A 22,935-nucleotide genomic window follows, 5' to 3' on the forward strand; every position below is an offset into this window, starting at 1 on the left:
GTCGCGCTGTGAAGAAGGAGTCCAGTGCTTACTGCTAGGCAGCGCGTGGCGTCTTTTCTCTGATTTAGGATGGTCATGAAAATATTGTATAATTCTCAAATTTCTTGCAAATTTGTCTAAATCTTTAAGTAGTTGAAATTCACTAAAGCCGCCAGTGGCCGGGCAAAAATTCAAACCTTTTGAAAGGGCGCTAAGCTTGGCTGCGGTAAGTTCAATACTAGACAGGTTCACAACGTTATCAAACGTTTCGTTGTTGTTATGTAAGGGTGCTGTTATGGAAGCCATAACATGTTTTGATCCCAGCCGGTTGTTGTGAGGACAAACATTGCCGCTAGCAAATTTCCTCGCTTTAATTTTTGAGAGTGCCGAGATATTATCGGATTCATAGTGAACTATTTCTAATGACTCCTCCGAAGGCCTATAAGAACAACCGAGACGTTCAAATAACACGCAAGGGCGGAAGCATGCAATTCGCAGTGGATGCGTTTTTTAAAATAATTTCCTTAGTTATAAGAAACCCCTCGAGGCTGGGAAATGGACCGGCTTACCACTGTATGGTGGGCGCCGTCATGCACCACAGTTCTTGGCGGCGCCTTGTCCGGCGTTCTTGCGAAGGTTGTAGTTGGGTGGACAGGAAGGAACCTTCTTCGTCTTGGTTGGCGCTGGAGCCTTGTGCCTGTGGTGGATCATCCCGGAAGTTATGTCCGACATTCCTGTGGGGTCGGTAGTCAAAGTGCTGAAATCCCTAGTCGACGTAAAAGACCTTACGGGTTCGGCGGTAGAATTCACGAAGGCGTTGATAGAAAGTGCAAGCCTCCGTGTTGCAGCGGCTAATAAAGGGCCTATTGTCGTTTTCGCGTCGACGGTTGGTAGTGTGAGGCAGGATGACGGTGGCGCAAATCGTGGACACGTGCGGACGTGCCTTGAAGATCCGCTTCATCAACGACCGGTATTTATCGAAAACTACACCACCTCTCACCGAGCACAAATTGTTGGCGCCTACGTGGAGGATTAGTGAAGTCGTGGTCGCGGGTGCGAAGTCGATGAGAAGGTTGATGTCGTCGATGTGGGCTCCAGTGTTTGTGATGAATGCGTGTTATGACAAGTTCTTTTCTTTAACTGGTTTAGACGATCCACATCCGAGAACCCAATTGAGGACAAAGCCATTTGTTGTAACACATACAGAAACCTTTAATAAAAGTAAAACGAAAAGCAACCCATAAACCAAACACTCAACGAAATATCACAGCAAGAAAACCACACTTGAAGTTAAGACGAGATGAACAGAACGCAAGTCCTGTCTGATGACGTGTGTGAGGGTGTGTAATAGTTCGAAGAGGATGGGAGGCGGCGAAACGACTAGAAGATATGGCGTTCGTCTCACCACAATGTCGATGGGGTCTTTGAACAGGCTACCAGAGCGTGGCAGCTCTGGCTTTGAGAAGGAAGGCTGGTGGCTTGGCGGCACGGGCAGCGGCGGCGGTGTTCTGGCCAGGCAACTGGGCGTGGAACTCGGGTACGTAGACCGACTGCTCACGTTCTGCCCATGGGCGCCGAAGCTCGCCGGCCTTGGGCAGCAGTTCACGAACTGGTAGAGTGTCGACACCCAGGAACGGGTTTGCAGGAGGCCCCTGTCGTGTGAAGCCCTGGTGGCTCGGGTCCGGTGCCCGACGACCCGTCTTCAACTCTCGGTACGGCGGCCGACCTCCTCGTGTCGCTTCCTGGAACTCTCCCTCCTTTTCCCAGCGCCTCGCTTTTCTGCCACTCTGGCTGATCAGTGTTTTGTTCATTGGCCGCTCGAAGCTTCCTGGTTTCTTCCGATTGGATGCGTTTATCTTTTATTGTCTCTTCTTGCGCTGCATGTTCACGTGTCGGGCGCTCTTCAACGTTGTCCTCTTTCATCCAGCACGGAATTCGCCTCCGCGCGCGCACTCCTTATCGTCTGCTTCTTGTCTGTCAGCATCGACCGCACCGCGTCGCGCATTCCACGCACAACAAAAGCCCCTTCTTGGAAAGTTTTTCCAAGGAAAAAACTGCTGTCAGTGTGTGACAAGTTCACAGAACGATCACTCTAAACGTTGACTGTGGGTCCACCACCTAAACTTGACGAGATCCACCCACAGCACTTTCAAGTCCTAAAGAAGAGTCACAGGGCGTGCACCGCACAACACTCACAAAATAAACTAATTCATCCAAAAGTACAAAACACTTGATGACATTTTGTTCGTTCCATGGTCAATGATCTGGGGATGGCAACCAGGTGTTCAGATTTTCAGGTTATAAAATGCGAAGCAGTTCTTGGCTAATATTTGCCATTTTGACAGTATCAATCTATCTATCTATCTATCCGTCTATCTATCTACCTAGCCGCCTCCGTCTTTAGTGCTCTCATGGTCATTTCATTACCTTGGTATTTACCAAAATTGGCATAGTATGACACGAGTATATGACGAACAAAAATGATAGGTCATGACACGAATCTCGTGACAAGCGTGTCATGTAGGTCATGACAATGATCCAGCGAAATAATTATCACTGAAAAACCACTGAAATGGGTTCGGATGCGGGTACTAAGTGAATCAAATACTAAAGGATGCTGGTAGAACTCATAGTGATGAGCATGACTCAGCAAAAATGGTAGTGACTCTGCAAAAAAAAAAAGAATAACGCTCAAAAACCACTGAAATGGATTCGGACGTGGACTAAGTGAAGTAAACACCAAAGGATGCTGGTAGAAATCATAGTCATGAGCATGACTAAGCAAAAAAAAAACACCGCATATCCACGGGGTGAATGATGATGACTGGGCGAAGCTCCGGAGGGAATCATCGGTAAACCGTGAATCTTCCGTGTAATTCGCCCAGTCTCGCCGCACTAAATCGAACGATTGACTTCCACCAATGACACGCGCCATATGTGACGTCATTCCTATTTTATAACAGCGCCCTTCATTATAATTGCACCATCGCCCGCTTAAGGGGACGCTAGCACAAACGCGTTAGAAACGTGCAGTACTCTCTAGTAAAGGGGAGAGGCCACAGCGTCTTACATCAGCTTCTTACACGGGCCGTAACGCGCTAGCACAAACGCTTTAGAAACGTGCAGTCTTTCGTTAATGTTGGGTATTTATTGTCATCGTGGCGCGTGTGTCCATGTGCGCTTCGTGGCGTAGTGGTTAGCGCCGCGCGTTCGGAAGCGAGGGGTCCCTGGTTCGATTCCGCGCTACGGACACAACTTTCGGACTTTTTTTTCCATAAAAGTAGACGTGGCTACCTACTGCGACGACTACGACGACGACGACTACTACTACTACATACTACAGAGGAGGGACAGACCCACACCCTATGGAGCTTCGCCCCTAAAAAATTTACTCTCAAAAGCCCATGAAATTGGTACTTGCGTGAGTATTAAGTGAAGGAAACACTAAAGGATGATGGTAGACATCATAGTCATGAGCAAGACCGATAAAAAACGTCAATAACTCAGCGAAAAAAGGTTAACACTCAGAAGCCACTGAAATGGGTTCTGACGTGGACACTAAGTGAAAGCAATACTAAAGGATGATGGTATAAGTCATAGTCCTGAGCATCACTCAGAAAGAACGTCAATGACTCAACGAAAAATTATTAGCACTCAAAAGCCACTGAAATGGGTTCGGATGTGGGCACTAACAGAAGGAAACAACAAAGAATGATGGTAGAAGTCATAATCATGGGCATGACTGAGCAAAAATGTGAATGACTCAGCGAAAAAAGATTAACACTCAAAAAGCAATGGAATGGGTTCGGATGTGGTACTAAGGAAAACGCTAAAGGTTGATTGTCGAAGTCATAGTCATGAGCATGACTAAGGTTTTTGCCTTTATGTTTCTCAGGTGTAGCTAAAGGGACTCTGAGGACTGATGACATGAATGTCATGACATGGATGTTATGTAGTTCATGATAGAGCCGCCTACGTCTTGGTGCTCTCACTGTCGTTTTGGTAGCTTGGTAGGCTTCCCACAGACTGCTTCGCATAACATCGATTCCCACTGGGCGTGGGATCTGCCTGAAGTCACAGTCATGCTCATGACTATGATTTCGACCACCAACCTTTAGCCTTTTCCTTAGTACCACATCCGAACCCATTCCATTGGTTTTTGAGTGTTAATCTTTTTTCGCTGAGTCATTCTCTTTTTGCTCAGTCATGCCCATGATTATGACTTTTACCATTCCCCTTTAGTGTTTCCTTCACTTATTACCCACGTCATAACCCGTTTCAGTGGCTTTTGGGTGGTAATCTTTTTCGCTAAGTTATTGACGTTTTTGCTTAGTCATGTTCGTGACTATGCCGTTAAAATAATCCTTTAGTGTGTCCTTCACTTAGTACTCACGTCAAAACCAATTTCATGGGCTTTTGAGAGTAAATTTTTTCCCTTACTCATTGTCAATTTTGCTGAGTCATGCTTATGACTATGATTTCTACAAGCATCCTTTGGTGTTTCCTTCACTTGTCCACGTCCGAACCCATTTCAGTGGTTTTTGAGTGCTAATGATTGTTTGCTGAGTCATTGACATTTTTTGCTGTGTCATGCTCATCACTATAAATTCTACCAGCATCCTTTAGTGTTTGCTTCTTGCTCGTCTAACCAGGTCTTTAACTCTGCACCTTGCAGCCCCAAGCACTCACCCAACGTAATAAGCTCTACTAAGCTCATGTTCTTCACTTTCCGTTAAAGCAACTATGAACAACCGGCTTCATCCCGTCGTAGCGGACGCCAATTTTTTAGGGGCGAAGCTCCTTAGGGTGTGGGTCTGTCCCTCCTCAGTAGTATGTAGAAGTAGTAGTAGTCTTCGTCGTCGTAGTAGGTAGCCACGTCTACTTTAAAAAAAATTCCGAAAGTTGTGTCCGTAGCGCGGAATCGAACCAGGGACCCCTCGCTTCCGAACGCGCGGCGCTAGCCACTACGCCACGAAGCGCACATGGACACACGCACAACGATGACAATAAATACCCAACATTAACGAAAGACTGCGCCTTTCTAACGATTTTGTGCTAGCGCGTTACGGCCCGTGTAAGAAGCTGGTGTAAGACGCTGTGGCCTCTCCGCCTTACCCCCGTATTCATAAACGCTCCTCGACTTGAACTTGACTTGCCACCGCCTTGGGCAGCGCGTTCGAAACGCGTTGAAGGCGGTGGCAAGTCAAGTTCAAGTCGAGGAGCGTTTGTGAATACGGGGGTTATACTCTCTCAGCAGTCATGTGATGGCGTCGGCAAACGTGGTGCACGTTCCGGCATGTGTAAACGGCTGCGTAAGACGCTGTGGCCTTTCCCCCTTACTAGAGAGTACTGCACGTTTCTAACGCGTTTGTGCTAGCGTCCCCGTAATCGGGAGATGGTTCAATTATATTGAAGGGCGCTGTTATAAAATAGGAATGACATCACATATGGTGCGTGTCGTTGGTGGAAGTCAATCGTTCGATTTAGTGCGGCGAGACTGGGCGAATTACACGGAAGATTCACGGTTTACCGATGATTCCCTCCGGAGCTTCGCCCACTCATCATCATTCACCCCGTGGATATGCGGTGTTTTTTTATGACAGGTTCTTTCCTTTAATTGGTTTAGACGGTTCTCTTAGGCAGAGCGTCCAAGAACCCGATTGAGGACAAAGCCGTTTGTTGTAATACAAATGGAAACATATAATAAATTAAAACGAAAAGCAACCCACCAAACAAACACTCAACGAAATATCACAGCAAGATAACCACCCTCCAACTTAAGACGATATCAACAGAAGTCCTGGCTGATCACGTGTGTGAGGGTGTGTAATAGTTCGAAGAGGATGGGAGGCGGCGAAACGACTAGAAGATATGGCGTTCGTCTCACCACAATGTCGATGGGGTCTTTGAACAGGCTACCAGAGCGCGGCAGCTCTGGCTTTGAGAAGGAAGGCAGGCGTCTTGGGGGCACGGGCAGCGGCGGCGGCGTTCTGGCCAGGCAACTGGACGTGGAACTCGGGCCCGTAGTACGACTGCTCACCTTCTGCCCGCAGGCATTGAAGCTCGCCGGCCTCGGGCTGAAGTTCACGAACAGGTGGTGTCGTCGCCCAAGAACGGGTTGGCAGGAGGCCCCGGTCATGTGAAGCACTGGTGGCTTGGGTATGGAACCCGACGGCCCGTCAACTCCCGGTCCGGTGGCCAACCTTCTCCTGGCGTCACTTCCTGGAAGTTTCCCTCCGTCTCGCAGCACGCCTCGCTTTTGTGCCACGCTGGCCGATTATTATTATTTCGATACCGATTATATGGACACTCAAAGAGGATTTCTGCCGCCGGCGTCACCGTCGCCGTCGTCGTCGCCGTGAGATTCCGTATGACGTTAACGGCGATGAAATCGTCGCCACGCACCGGGAGCTATGTGTGCGAGTGAAAGTGCGCGAGGGACGCGCGCTTTCACGGGGAGCGAACGCACGGCGGACAACAAACACGCGTTCTGCGCCGTGTTCCCTGAAGCGCTACAGAATTAAGCGTCTCTTTCCTCCTTTACAATCACCGTATATATAGAGCAAACGCCAATTCTTCCGTCGCGCGAAAGGCCGTGGGCGGGCGGGATGGAGGGAGGGCAGGCGACGTTTAGCTGCGGCACCAAATGCGTATTTATATAAAACGTTGCGAGGCGAGAAGTTGGTAAATACTTCCGGTGCTGCTCGACAAGTTTCCCGTTCTGATCTCGTCGAAAACCTCCGAGCCGCCCCCAGAGGCCCTGGCAACAGTCCATAACGCCGCGCGCGTTTGCTGCGAACGCGGGCAAAACGGCGACGGCGTCGACAAAAGTTCTGCGCGTTGCTGGTGCTGCTGCATGTCCTCGTTTATACAGCTGATAAAACGACTATCCTTACTCCGTATAGCTCTCTACGAAGTTATCGCAATTGATACTTCGGAATTTCGGGTGAAACTGCGATATTTCTTTCCTCGTTGGCCGCTCGAAACTTCTTTGTTTCTTCGGATTGGATGCGTTGGCTTTTATTTTCGCTTCTTGCGCCGCATGGTCACGTGCCGGACGTTCTTCACCGTCTTTCATCCAGCACGGAATTCGCCTCCGCGCCAGGATTTTTTTATTAGGGGGGGGGGGGGGGCAGGCGGGGAACTTATGCGTTGTTTTTTGACTATTGTTTAACTCCCTTCCACTTCCCTCTTATTTCATAAATGTTGAAGTCAATCAATCGGAAGTCCGAGATAAATCTTGTTACATGGCACTTACGCTTCGTTCAGTCGCTCAAGACTACAATAAACATACACGGTGTTCAGCTTAGATAAGTGCAACGCAGTAGATATCCCGGCTGCGCATATTCAAAAGATGTCAATCATTTTTCAGCCCAACGCTTCTGTGCATTACAATTTCTCCCACTATTTCTGAACGTTTTTCTTATTTTCTTATATATTTTTTTCAATTTAACTATCTCAACTTTGTAGTTAATCGGCGTGCTCTCATTGCGTCATTTCCGAATGAAAGCAGGTGAAGAAAAAGCGAACATTTATTTAGGCATGATTAACACACTCGTCCGAGAGCACAACAGGGTTGCGCTGCGGATACAAATTGCTCGATGTCTAAAATCATTTAACAACTGCTTGACTGGGCTGAAGGCGTTCTGAATACATCAGTCTGAATAAGCTATTCCAGCAACGCAGTAAGATATTAATGAAAAATAAGCACATTTACACAGCAGTGCTCTTGCTAAGAAAATGAAATTTGTATAGTACATCGTACAGCACACACATAAAAAACAGTGTTAACAATGAAAAAAACCAGGTACCCAGCAGCAACAAAATAACATCACTTACCTAGATCACAATATAGCTTCAAAAAAGTAATTTCGCAGCAGAAGAGAGAACACCACTAAGCAATGTGCATATGTATTCCAACTTTGGTAAAGACGCAGTAGATTACAAGAAACTAAATTTAAACACCCTTGTGGCACCGGCTGGTGATTCTAAACGCAGGAAATAAGAAAATAATGACAAGGAGATATATACGAGAAATAACAAAAGCAAATAGAAGAGAGGAGAGAACTGCAAAAATAGAGGACTCAGTAGGCATGTCACTGAGTGTCAATATTCGCCATACACTACAGCAGGTTTCACAAACGCAAATATTAGCACGGTTCACTACACTAGCTAGGGCAGAGACGCCGCCTCGGACAGCATACTATGGAGTGTCTTTCAAAGCGATGATGGGGACATATGAAGTGCTTAATGTTTCGGAGAAACCACAGACGTGAGTTCCTGCGCAGTGACAGTAAAAGACAAATCATAGCCGGGATTTATTCGATGATGAAGCGGGTGCCCTGATACCGGTTTACGTTTGGGTCCTACGCCAGTGAACGCACAATTTTCCCGCGAAAGCACCGCAGAGATACGTTGGAGTATCATTATACTGGCACACTAGTGCAGACGTATACGTCGATTACTGTGCGCAGCATCAACATGTGGAGAACACGCAGAATATATATCTTATTGGCAAGAAATAGTTGGACCGGAAGATCAGCTAGGTCGCTCAGACGGTTATTCGTCATCTTGCTGCGAATATAAGTCTTCAGTCTTCGAAGGCACCAAAACGTGCGCACGCAAGATGATGACGATGCCGGTATCATCACGGCGAAAACACCTACCTTGTGCAGTTCGTGGACTGCAAGTGTATGCACTTCAGGGATGTGATTGGGATCTCCGCATGGTCAAGGTTCAACTCTGCCTGCCCAGTAGCCGAGCGGAGTTCGCATAGAAAATGCATTGAAACCGTCTCCATATGTGAACATCTATGGTTTCGAGCCGACACTGTTTGCTGTGCTTATGTATCTCTTATGCACCTTCCCGTATCCGAACATGTCCACCTTCCCGGTCACTATTTCAATGATTTAAAAGTGACAATATTGAAATCAGGTTTTTGCTCACACCATGACTGGGTAATTCGAGAGTCCTATCTGATATTTAGGTTAATACCACCGCCTCTGGTATTCAATAAAGCACCGGGAAATTCACGTGCTTGCCTTTCGAGTAGAACAATGTGGTTATAGTCGAAAGTAATTTTCTTGTAGTCTAACCACGACGCATATTAAATGTTCTTGATTCGTGCCGACACGTCCCCATACCTCTCTCTTTTTCACTCTGGAGCCGCTATTGTGTCGCATGCCCCCTTCACACGGCATGTCTGTGGTAGAGTGTCGTCTTCTTACCTTAAACGATGGTGGTCCCTAGGAACTGGGGAACGCGCTGCCTTAGGGGCGGCTCATGACAGCCACCCACGTTTCTTTCCCCTTCCGCCACCGTGGAAACTTTTTTTCCTGCTTCCTCGACGGTGAGGACAACGCCTCCACCTCCGTGACTCGTGGTAGCCATCCACGTCGCGTGCTCTGTGCATCTGTTAGTGCCTCGTCTAAGAAAAAAAAGAACATGTGTTTAGGTTTTATTGATATTTTTATATTTTTTATCCTTGCGATAGCAACTATAGGGACACTTCAAGCGGATTTCTGTGGTCGCTGTGCCGTGAGGTTCCGTATAAAGTCCAAGGGCAATAAAGTCGTCGCCGCGCGCCGTATGTGCGAGTGAAAGCGCGCGGGGGAGGTGCTTTCACGAAGAACGAGCACACGGCGGAGAGCAAACACTACTTCTTCCGTCGCGCAAAAGGCCCTGGAAGTATGGGAGGGAGGGCGGGAGGGCGATGCTGTGCTGCGGCACCAAGTGCGTATCTTGCAATCGGGCGCAAAGGGAACTGCGAAAAGAGGGAAGCCGGCAGGCAGCGCAGGAGGGGAGGGGGGGGCTTCTACGTTGCCAGCTACTACGTACTTGTACTTTGCGCCAGTTCGGGCTGTCGCGCGCACCGTATTTTGACAGCGATCTCCACACGGCTCTGACCTTTGTTTGCGCTGTGCTTTTGCCGTTCACTTTCCGTTGAAGCAAAAGACCGCACGAAGCTTCGCTCGCTGCGGCGGCCGCGTATCCTCACGCCAACGTTTTGACAGTTGTTGTCTGAGATCATCGAGTGTGATCTATTCATATTTGCTTGTGCGCGCTGACACCACGCGTCTTCATTCAGTTAGTAGGCGAATGTGTCGAAGTTTATGCAGCCGATAAAACTATTATCCCTACTCTGAATTGCTGTCTACTAATTTGCTATAGCAATTGATGCTTCGCCTGTCGGGCGAAACTGCGCCATTTTTACGGCGAAGCTGTTATGGGCTCAGTCGTCGATGGTCGCGTTCGGCAATAGAAAAAAAACTCCATAGGCCGTATACTGTATGTGCGAGTGAAGACTCATGTGACGTAATTTTACTGATATCATTGTTATCCCGCTACCCGCCGCGGTGGCTCAGTCAGCTAAGGCATTGCGCTGCTGCGCACGAGATTGCGGGATTTAATCCCGGCCGCAGCGGCTGCATTTCGATGGAGGCGAAATGCAAGAACGTCCGTGTGCTTGCGTTGTAGTGCACGTTAAAGAACCCCAGGTGGTCAAAGTTGTTCCGTAGCCCTCCACTACGGCGTGCCTCATAATCAGAACGGGTTTTGGGACGCAAAACTTTAGAAAGAAGAAGAATGGGTATCCTGCTAGATAACTTGTTATGTAGCCTCATATCATGAGCTTGATGATGTGTCATGCATGTCATGAGATTAATGTCACAAATGTGATCACATTATTGACTTGAATGGCATTGCGTGCATTTCTTTACCTAGATATATTCTGGATAGGCGTGTCACGACATTCATGTGGACATGTATGTCAAACAATCAAACAAGGCCTGCTCCTTCCTGGTGAGCATAGTGTCCGAGTATGACAATCCTGCATCGAATTCCACAATGGCACCATCGATACGCTTCGGCCAAGGCGAGCGGCTGCACCACGCATATCGCCCAAGTGGCTATAAAAAGGCACGGGCTGTGCTGGGGGCTGTGTGACAGTATTTCCACAAGTCATCCTCTTGGGTCCTCGAAGTGATACCACGTGCTGTCTTCAGTGAGCATTTATTTTCTGGATTTCTTACTCAACTTTCGCCTCCATGCCACTCGTACATGTGAATTCGATCATTCATTGAAATGATGCAATTGTCGCTACCGTCCTCGTCGTCTTGCTGCGGTCGTACTACACACGCGTTCTCACATTAATTCTAGTTAATCGCACACCCTAAACTCACACAGATGTTGTATTGGCACAAACACATTGGTGAGTGTAGTAACGCTTTCCGTAACCCCAAGCAATGCTGCGTAGCCAGCTGCCTGCAGAATGCTTCACAAAAAACCGTTTCCCACAGTGCGTCGGATTTGCACAACTGTTTGTGTGTAGGACTTTGCATGGATGCCCACGACATATCAAAATATTTTCGCTCGGGTTGCTTAAATGTGTGTCCTTACTCAGCTTCATTTTGTTGTTTCTCTGCTCTGTCTTCCGCTTTATTTTTTATATAAATATTAAAAATGGTTCCGGTGCAGTCTCTGACTATTGTATGAACGAATATTAAACTGAAACTGAACCACTGGTGTGAACAACAACGACCGTAGAATGCATGGCGGGAGATCGCTGGTGATGTGTTGCGCTCTCGTTCGTTTTCTCCTGGTTTCCATTGCTCGGTCTTCCGGCGTTTGCGCGGTTTACTCCACATCAAAATTGTCAGAGATAGCACACATGCATTGTCCACTATGCACCGAGGAAAGGTTATCCATGAACTTTTCGGCGATGAGCTGCAGTTCCGCAGATACTATGGTCAAGCCTGGTGAAGTTGGGAGGACTGCACTCCGGATGCCTCAGAAACAGAAAAAAACTTGTGGTACTATTTCTCTATGGAGGTCAATACGTTAGTTCCTGTAAGCAGCAGTAGTCAGTGCTGATCGTCCCATAGAAGCCTAGTGGCAACCAATGCGGCGACGAACATGTTCATCGTCATTTTAATAGAGCAAATCAGCAGCGTCGGAGTCATCAATTGACTCTAAAATGACGGCGGTAAGAACAGCGCCGCAGCACACAGTACATCAAAAAGTGAGATAGGACGAAGAGAGGCAAAGACTCAATTTACACTCATATCAGGCTACATGTGACACCTCAAGAGTTCTTACCTACGGGACGACGACTACAGCCCAGTGGTTATGTGTGGCCAGATTCTGGTTGTCTTCACTCGTCTGACCACTCTTAAAATTTACTCTCGCAGACTGATGCACATGTGTACCTCTTCCTCTCCCAAATGGCCACGTTTTTTACGCCCTCTTGTCCTTGATGCGACGAAGACATTACACAAGATGATGCTTCGCTCGGGGCTTTCAACCTATAAGTCGTCCTCACAAGTTCGACACTGTGTTCTAGAGCAAGGACGTGCAGTATAAAGTCGACAACTCATGCTTACTAGCTGCAGCAAAAAATCCTAAAACTTGTTTTATTCAATGTCCATTGATTTAAAATGTTTTACGTTGCCTGAGAATTTCCAAACCTGGCCATGAGCGCCAGGAGTTCAGTGAATATGTTTACGATATATTTATACCGCAGCACTTTTTAACCTACTTTTACATGTGTGCTTTCAGATAGCTCCACTTGTTTGCACTGGGTGGCACAGAACGGGTTCTCTGCCAATCGCACGCTCTGCAAGGATGTGTTTTATAAAAATTGCACAAATTTATGGGGCGACTGGTATTTCTGGCGGGAAAAGTGCACGCCCGACAATAAACCCAAACCGGCTCACCAATAATGAGTCCTTACCTCGAGTGCACATTATCAGTGTTATATTTTGGAAATATTGTTTGAAATAAAAATAAAGTTTTATGATACACAAAGCAGCTATCGGGGTCCGCTCAGATCTTTGCACGGAATATTAAGTACTTTCGCAATTTATGGCACTAATAAGCAACAACCTGAGGAAGTTTTTCATTGATGACATTAGCTATTGTTTTCTTTATGTGCAATGATAGTATTCATCTACATGAAAAGTATTATAAACCAGCTTCTAAGTTTTGCAAGCCGTATATTTTAACTGCAGGTCTGAATGACAAATTGGAGAATATGGCGTACAACGTTTTCTTGAAACATCCGCTATAGTGGTGTTGTTATGCATACCATAACACTTTTTGCCGAGAATACACGCTTCTTCCCACTGCGCGATTGCCCGACTCTAAGCAGTCGATTAAAATGCAGCTGTTTAAGACCGGACTAAGAGCAGTCTATCAAACTACAGCTTTTTAAACTCAAGAAAGAAGATCTGTTTTCAAATAGAAACTCGGCCACTACACGCGGATCCCGCTTTAAAGGGCCCCTAGCCAGGTCTGGGCACTGCGGTAATCCAAGCCGGTGTCTAGATCACGCGCTGACGATCACGTTTGCAAAGTACCAAACTATTCCTTTGCGACAAGAGCAAAACTTTTAAGCGAAAGCATCCGCGCCCTTCTTGTCGAGAAAGCTGCGCTCTCAGCCAGAAAGTTAACGTCACATGCATGGACGCCTGAATGTAAGATGCACTGCATGCAGCGTCAACAATTTCGCAACATAATTTTGGTACACAATCTAATGCGGAATGCGCGACACCGCTTTTGGAAGCAGAAGGTGTGGCTGGGGAAGAAAACGCGACACGGTCCCTCGACTGCCATTACGAGAGAAGACGGAAGAACAGTGTCAGATGCAAATTCCCCATGTTAGTCGAAGCATTGGGAAGGCTATGGGGCATGGAGACAGGATTTTGGGTTGTAATTTTAATGCGAATCATTTTACATGCAGATATCAGCGAGATCACTCAAGGTCGCTTAAACTTTTTTCGTTCACCTTAAAAATTTGCCTTCCGCTATTAAATCGCGCGAAATAATGCTACGACTTCGAAGTAGTCCACATAATATGTATATAATCCCAAAATTATGGCAATGTTCTCAGTATGTAAAAATGAAATTTAAGCTATAACGCAATTGGTTGGTTTTACGAGGAGTCTGAAGTGATAAGCTACCCTAAGGGTATGAAAATAGTGAATAGTTATTGTCTATTTGGTAAGGGTTTATTTAAGATGGGACACGTGAGTACACAATAATTTGGCGCTCTGGGGCCTCTGCGCATGAAAGCCACATCACCCGCAACAAAATTTGAAGTCACGGTCCCTTCAGGCGCTAGAGGCGCAGCTACCGCGCAAATGGCGCGTACCTCGCGTGGAGGTGCATGCCTGTTGCTGCAATTATTCTACAACGGAAGCCACTCGCCACAGCTGCTCCTGCTATCGGACAACGATCATGCCTCGGAAAATGAAGGTGAGCGTTGAGTAAAGTTGTTGACAAAAAAAATGTTGACATACATTCCTGTTTTAGGGTATAACACACGAAACAAATGACTACCTCTCTGATTGATTAAAAATTGATACGCGTCAGACAAGCATAAATCAGTATATGAATAAGCAAAATATAATCAGGCTTGAATGTTCATTAAATATAACACCCCTGCAATACAGTCGAGTGTGTACAAATTAGCATACTATGATAACTTTGCTATGGCTATTCATTTATCATCAGTGTTACTAACCAAAGTGCAAGCTAAGTTTCTATCATTAGATTTAGTCGTGAAGTCGGCCGACTCTACATCTTGTATAAGTTCTACGATTCAACGCTGAAATGGTCTATCATCAAATGCCCGGCTCTTGTCCTCGCGTGCCTGTCAAAAAGTGGCCTACATGGCTTCGGCATGTAAAGACAGCGTCTAAAGTTTACGGTGAAATAATCTGAGAAAATCTTGATATTTCCGCATCTTAGGTGCCGATCGTGGTATTTGGATTTAGAGCACGTGCTGGTGTAGAGAAACGAGCAGTTTTTCATAGCTTTACTGGCACTGGGCACAAGCTGTCTTAAAATTAAAAGTCTTCGCAGAACCTGCGCCGCTTAAGCTTTTGACGGAGGTGGTGCCATTGAACACCTGTACTTGTCATTGTGGATATACGCAAAACATCTGATGAAGAACTTTCCAGTCAACATCATGCAGTACTTCAGCTTTACACAAATTTTAAGGACATCCATTGCAGACATTATGTATCAACCACAACAATTTGTCCCTCATGTGCATCGTCCATCATTATCATCAAAACTGATGCGCACTAAACATATTGCCACGGGGATGAAAGTAGCAAAAAAGGGATAGGAAAATTAAATTTACAAGATCTATACAGAGAGAGACGGCTGCAGGCAAGATGGCAGAACAAGACCGTGAGCGCTGCCCAGATTGTCGTCTTCACCGGTTTCTGGCGCATTCTGCCAAGCTCGGCATCGCGCGTAACATAGAACCTCCGCCGTCGAGAGCGCCGTCTCGGCGCTTAAGGAGCCGTAGGATCGTGTCCGGCAACATAAGGCTTAAGGCAGGAGACGTGCACGATATCAGTGGTGGACGCGGCAGATGATCGACTGTCCAGTGGAGTCATCTTGTACGTGACGTCAGTAATCTGGTGTAGGAGCTTGTAGGGCCCGGAGTATCGTAAAAGAAGCTTTGACGACAAGCCAACGTGGCGGCAAGGCGTCCAGAGGAGGACCAAAGAGCCCGGAGAGTAATTAACGACTCTGTGATGGCTATCGTAGCGGGCCCTCTGGGACAGCTGGGAGGCATAAAGACGATCCCTTGCAATCTGGCGAGCCCTTGCAGCCCTAGAAGCTGCATCGCGAGCGTAGTCGGTAACAGGGTGAACAGGTGATGGTAAAATAGTCTCGAAGGGCAATGTGGGATGGCGGCCAAACAAGAGATAAAAGGGGGAAAAGCCAGCGGTGTCATGGCATGACGAGCTGTAGGCAAATGTCACATAAGGCAAGGTGCTGTCCCAATCACGGTGGTCTGAGGAAACGTACATGGAGAGCATTGTGGTCAGCGTGCGGTTAAGGCGCTCGGTAAGCCCATTGGTTTGCGGATGGTAGGCAGTGGTTAGCTTTTGACGGATGGAACGTGATCGAAGAATGTCGTCAACGACTTTGGATCAAAAGGAGCGACCATGGTCGGTCAGCAGCTGTCCAGGAGCGCCGTGGTGAAGAATACCGTCGTAAAGAAGAAATTCCGTAACGTCAACGTCAGTGGCACAGCTTGTCGGTAGTGCCCGCGTGATAGCGTATCGTGTCGCGTAGTCCATAGCAATGGCCATCCACTTGTTCCCAGTCAGAGATGTTGGGAATGGCCCGATGAGATCTAGGCCGACGCGGTAGAACGGGACACCGGGAATGTCGATGGGCTGAAGAGGACCGGCTGGCGACAAGGATGGATGCTTGTGGCACTGGCAGGACTCGCAAGTAGCAACGTATCGGCGCACAGAGCGGTGGAGGCCTGGCCAGAAGAACCGACACCGAACGCGATCGTACGTGCGAATTGCTCCGAGATGTCCAGCGGTTGGGGCATCATGAAGCTGTTCCAGGACAGTGGAACGGAGTGTTTCGGGAACAACCAGTAAAATCTCTGGGCCATCGGAGGTGGTGTTGCGTCTATATAAGATTCCGTCACGAAGCACGAATAATTGTAGGGAGAGGGCAAAGTGATGAGAGCGTAGACGGAGGATAATTGACTGCAAATTGGCATCGCTGAGCTGTTTGCTACGTATGTCGGATAAATCGAATATTGCGAAGACACAGGCGTCAAAATCGTGCGCTGACAAGTCGGGAGAGTCCACTGGATGACGGGATAGGCAGTCTGCATCTTGGTGCAGTCTGCCAGACTTGTAAGTCAAAGCTGTATTCTTGCAGCTTCAGTGCCCAGCGGCCAAGTCATCCAGTAGGACCTTTGAGGTGAGACAACCAGCAAAGTACATGGTGATCTTTGATGACCGAAAAGGTGCGGCCAAACAAGTATGGTCGAAACTTGCCGACAGCCCAAACTAGTGCGAGGCACTCGCGCTCAGTGATCGAAAACTTGTACTCTGAAGAGGAAAGATGGCGACTGGCATAGGTGATGACGCGGTCGCGTCCTTGTTGCTGCTGGGCGAGAACAGCGCCTTTGCCATGTCTACTGGCGTCGCGGCGTGGGTGCTGATGGGTCAAAAGGGGCCATGCTATCTGGGCACTGCTATCTAGTATGGGGTACCACAACGGAAAAGAACTTAGGCAGAATATATAGACTACAGAAAAAGGCTGTACGGATAATTAAATGCGCTCCACGCGATGCACACTCTAAAACCATTTTTGAAGCCCTAAACTTGCTACCAATGCCTGACATTTACAATTCGATTTTACTTAAGCGATATACTTATTTATTTATTTATTTACCCTCAGGGCCGAAGCATTACAGAGGGGAGTGGGTAGAGAACAAACATAGAGCAGAATAATATGACAAGGCATGGTAACACCTAATTATACAATGTTAGCTAAGACAGATTTAAATCGGGTGCTATCATTAATGGAAACAATGTCGGAAGGAAGGTGATTCCAATCTACTGAAGTTCGAGGTAAAAAAGAGTAAAGAAAGGTTTTAGTATGACATGGCTCAATACCAACCTTAAAGCGATGGTCAACACGGTCAGATATATAATGTGGCTGAAGAATGAATTCGTCACGGAGGGTCGGGTGATAGTAAAGCCGATGAAAAAGGTTCAAGCGAAAATTTTTTCGGCGGGATGCTAGTGATGGAAGAGAGATATTAGATTTCATAGATATTATACTGGCAGTGCGGTTATAACAGGAACAGATGTAGCGAGTGGAGCGATTCTGTACCATTTCAAGTGACGCAACCAAATTGTTAGTGCTTGGATCCCAGACTGGAGTGGCGTATTCTAATTTAGATAGAATGTGTGTTTTATATAACAAGAGCTTTAAAGATGAGGGGGCTGCTGAAAAATTACTGCGCAAGTAACCTAACATGCGATTAGCGTTGTAAATTACTTTCTCAGTATGCAAAGATCAACTTAGATTAGATGTGATATGAACGCGTAAATATTTATAGGATGAAACCGCGGCTAAGGGAGAGTTGTTTAGGGAATATGGAAATGGACTATAAGATGCACGAGAGACACGCATCACTTTGCACTTATTAATATTTAATTCCATTAGCCAAGTATTGCACCAGTTAGATATAGAATTTAGATCTGACTGAATGATGTTAGCATCGTTATCAATAACTATTTCGGGGAAAATTACGCAGTCGTCAGCAAAAAGATGAATATTAGAAGAAACTAAAGAAGGAAGGTCGTTAATGAAAATGAGAAAAAGAAGGGGGCCTAGTACGGATCCTTGTGGGACTCCAGATTGAACAGGCCATTGGTTAGAGGAAAGATCATTGGCTACAACAAATTTGAAACGATTTGAAAGGAAATCTTTGATCCACAAAGAAAGACTACTATCAATATTAAGTTGACTAAGTTTACGAAAAAGAAGTATGTGGGAGACCTTGTCGAATGCTTTAGAAACATCTAAGTAAATACAGTCAGCTAATGAAGAACGATCAAGAATGCCGTGTAGTTTATGAATAAATGACATGAGCTGTCATGACAATTCCGGAAGCCATGTTGAGCTGGTGAGAAAAGGAGTTATACTCAAGAAAGGCGACGAGGTTCGAGTATATAATGTGTTCTAACAGTTTGCAACATGTGCTAGTAATGGAAATGGGCCGATAATTAAATGGTTAACTTTTATTGCCCGATTTGAAGATTGAAATCACCTTCCCAATTTTCCATTGGGTTGGAAGAGTTGATGTGTCAAGTGATTGCTGAAAAAAATTTTTTTAGTATGATTGAACTGTAGACACAAGTATTTTTTCATAAATTTGCAATCAATAGAATCATAACCACGGGAGGAATGGTGTTCTAAGTTATTGATGAGTTTCGTAATTTCAGCCGTGTCAACAATAATGGGAGGCATGAATGGGTAACTGTAATGAAAAATGTCTGGAAGATTAGTACTTGTAACTGCACAGAAATTGCTCGAGAAGGTGTCATTTAGAATAGTACCACATTGGTTAGGTGGAACGGGGTTGCCAGCTGTGTCAACCAAAGCAAAGGAGTTATCAAAACAAGGGTTAATCATATGCCAAAATTTTCGAACATTAGATTTCAGAATTTGGGGTAAGGTATTCGACATGAAATTATCTTTAGCTTCCTTTAAAGCTGCAATGTAAGTATCAGAAGCGGATTTATAGGCCGTCCACCGTGAGGTAGAGGGTGATAATTTGGCCAAGCGATACAGACGTTTTTTTTTCGATTAGAAAGCCGTTTTATATGGGTGTTACACCATGGGGTTCGAGGATTAGACGTGATAATACGAACAGGGACGTATTTTTCAATTAATTTGTTTACTTTAGTTGAAAACATGTCCCAGTTATGTTGAACAGAACGTTCATCAAAGTTAGTCAGAAATGTGGTAATGAAATCAGCTAATTCATTGTTGATTGCCTCGAAATTAGCTCTAGCATAGTCGCGAATTGTCTTGCGTATTTTGCTGGTTTTTGGAACTTGAGCATAAAAAAAAATAACAGCTCATGGTCGTCTCCGGTCGTTCTTGTCAAAAAGAAAGACGGAACGCTACGCTTTTGCGTCGACTACCGGAAGCTCAACAACCTAACTAAGAAGGACGTGTACCCACTGCCACGTATCGACGACTCGTTAGATCGACTGTGGCGTGCCCAGTACTTTTCGTCACTCGATTTGAAAAGTGGATACTGGCAGATCGAGGTAGACGAACGAGACCGAGAGAAAACTGCATTTGTGACTCCCGACGGCCTTTACGAATTTCCAGTGCTCCCTTTCAGTTTCTGATCAGCCCCAGCTACTTTCCAGCGAATGATGGATACTGTCTTCGTTGGATTAGAGTGACAAACTTGCCTTGTGTATCTTGACGACGTAGTTGTCTTTTCTGAAACATTTGAGCAACATATTCATCGCCTGCGGCATGTGCTAGAAGCGCTCCGATTGGCTGATCTCACGCTTAAACCAGAAAAGTGCCACTTCCGTTATGAAGAGCTCTAGTTTCTCGGACACGTCGTCAGCGTCAAAGGAGTTCGACCGGTTCCCGACAAACTTGCCGCTGTAGCAGCTTTTCCTCCTCCTGCCGACAAGAAGGCCGTCCGACGCTTCCTGGGCTTGTGTGCGTATTATAGCCGCTTCATCGACAACTTCTCGAAGATTGCGGAACCCCTGACTCGCCTTACCAGGCATGACACGCCATTTACCTGGACGCATGAGAAACAGGCGGCCTTTGCTGACCTACGACAATGCATGCAGTCTGCACCCGTCCTGGTACATTTCGACGAAGAGGCTGACACCGAGGTGCATACTGACGCCAGTAACATCGACCTTGGCGCAGTACTCGTCCAACGTCAAGATGGCATTGAAAGAGTAATTGCTTATGCTAGCCGCTCGCTGTCCCGTGCCGAGGCGAACTAGTCTACTACAGGAAAAGAGTGTCTCGCGGTCGTCTGGGCGATCACGAAGTTTCGTCCTTATCTCTACGGCCGTCCCTTCAAAGTGGCGACAGACCACCATGCTCATGTTGGTTGGCGAACATACGCAATCCTTCCGGACGACTGGAACGGTAGAGATTGCGGCTACAGGAATTTGACGTCACTATATTTTGTAAGTCTGGCCGCAAGCACGAAGACGCCGACACGTTGTCGCGTGCTCCTGCCGAATCTGTCAGTCGACAGCCATAGGACGACGATGGGTTCCTGAGTGCCCTTACTACGTCGGACTTGGTCAGATGGCAGCGTGACGACGCTGAAATTCGACCTCTCATCGACCACTTAGAGGGCCGTCAAACAACCATACCACTCCATCTACGTCGCGTCTTGACGTCCTTCTGTCTACGAGACAATGTGCTGTACAAGAAGAACGCCCGCACGAATGACCGAGCCTACCTCGTAGTAGTTCCCGAAGACTTGCGGGACGATATTCTTTTCGCTTGCCACGACGAGCCTACATCTGACCACCTCAGCTCCTCACGAACGCTTGCTAGAGTGCGCGAGATGTATTACTGGCCCGGGCTGTCGGTAAGCGTCAAACAATATGTTAAAGGCTGCCGTGAATGTCAGCGACGAAAGTCACGACTTGAAGTCACCTGAAGCTCGCCGGGTAATTGCAACCTATCGAACCACCTCATAAGCCATTCGACCAAGTCGGCTTGGACATTCTTGGACCTTTTCCTCTGTCAACCGACGGCAACAAGTGGGTGATTGTCGCCACCAACTATTTAACCCGCTATGCCGAGACAGAGGCGCTCCCACGAGCCACGGCTTCTTGGTAGCACAGTTCTTCGTGTGTCACATTGTATTGCGCCATGGTGCTCCATCCATTGTTATCACAGACAGAGGAACGGCGTTCACGGCACAGCTCATGGACGAAATTTTTCAACTAAGCAACGCCAGGCATCGAAACACGACCGCTTACCATCCGCGTTCCAAGGCCTTACAGAGCGATTAAACAGGACCATCACAGACATGATCTCTATGTACATCGACGTCCAGCACAAAACATGGGATCGTATCCTGCCTTATGTGACCTTCGCGTATAATACCGCCGTACAAGAAACAACGCGCTTCACACCATTTCGCCTTGTCTATGGCCGCGAAGTACAGACGATGCTGGACGCTATGCTTCCGTGCCACGACACCGAGCACCTAACTACTGACGCCGACAAGTTTGCTCAGCGGGCTGAGGAGGCTCGCCAGCTCGCGCGGCTGCACATCGGTGAGCAGCAAGTTGCACATGCACGGCGCTATAACATCTGTCACCGGCAAGTGCGCTTCAGTCCCGGAGACCAAGTGTTGGTCTGGACCCCTGTTCACCGCCGTGGCGTTTGTGAAAAGTTGATCAGCCAATATTTTGGCCCATACAAAGTGCTGCGCCGCATTAGTGACGTGAACTATGAAGTTGTTCCAGACAGTGCGGCGCAAGCACGGCGTAGACAACCACCTAGCCCTGACGTAGTTCACGTCGCACGTATGAAGCCCTACGTTGCGCGTTCGTGATTTTTCCGCTCCCATTTGCAGCTCATGCACTTGCCTCTCTGTTTCTAGAGAGATAGATAATTGTTTCTAGCTACGCTGCTGTAGCTCTCACTGTGTTATGAGCGCGAGCATCTTTATTGAGCGTGTTTTCTTGTTTTTTGTAGTTTTTTCTTTCCCACACCACTTCTTGAGCATCGAGCCGATGCTCTTTCCGAGGAAGATATTCCGCTGATCCCAGCGGCACCAGGAAATATTGCGCGCTTGGAAAATTCGAAAAGTCACGGAATTGATGCGAAGCACGTCTGCACGCCTCAGTCGTCTTCTTCTTCTGGGATCAGCGGAATATCTTCGTAAACATCAAGGCGACTCAGCGGAACTGCACCTTTGGTGAGCGGCAGTTTTTACGACCTACGAGCGCCCCATTTTTTCGGCCACGTCGACAGGAGGGTTAGCCCTAACGCCGAACGGTGGCGTGTGGGAGGCCGGGGACCCACAAGCAGCCGCCGCGTCGTCGGTGAGCTGCGGAGGCGGCCCAACCCGCAACGCTACGATCGCCCGAAACCCAGGCACCATGGCCCATCAGCCCACCACCACGGAATCTATGGAAATTGCATCGGAGAGTCACCCGACACCCCTGCCTGACGAGGCCTTGCACGGGCCGTCTGCGGTTCTCTCTCAGCAGCTCCACCATCAAGAATCCCAGTGGCAAATGGTCGTTTCCCTTCATCGGAAACGCCGCCTGCAAAAACAACAAACCCCGGGTGACCATGACCCAGTCGGGCAAACCGCGGCATCGAAAACCCAGGCGTCAGCCACCGACGCAAAGGCCAGTTCGCCAGCTACCTGCGAGGAGCGTGGAGCCCGAACACCCATTTCTGAAGACGCAACTGCAAGGAGCAGGCCTCGCCGGCGCGCGCCTCCGCTCTCGCGCACCGACATGAAAATCATCATCCGCCCGGCCCCGGGCCTCATACTTCGAAAACTACAGACCCATCAAGTGGCCAGGGCGATCGTCCAAGCCACCGGAGGGGCGCCAACCTGCAAGGGAGACGACTTCATCAGCCGCC

General features: G+C 47.5%; 1 protein-coding gene across 3 annotated transcripts in view; it reads left to right on the plus strand.

Moving 5' to 3' along the window:
- LOC125945981 (uncharacterized) overlaps positions 1-12,775 on the plus strand; it is a 526,632-nt gene extending 513,857 nt beyond the window's left edge. For all 3 annotated transcript variants that reach the window (XM_049668437.1, XM_049668439.1, XM_049668438.1), the window contains one exon: positions 12,535-12,775. In XM_049668437.1, the coding sequence (XP_049524394.1) occupies positions 12,535-12,698 (164 nt within the window). In that variant the 3' untranslated portion in view covers positions 12,699-12,775. The remainder of the gene's footprint in view (positions 1-12,534) is intronic.
- Positions 12,776-22,935: the final 10,160 nt, after the last annotated feature.

This window comes from Dermacentor silvarum, chromosome 5, assembly GCF_013339745.2.
Source record: "Dermacentor silvarum isolate Dsil-2018 chromosome 5, BIME_Dsil_1.4, whole genome shotgun sequence".
NCBI lineage: Eukaryota > Metazoa > Arthropoda > Arachnida > Ixodida > Ixodidae > Dermacentor > Dermacentor silvarum.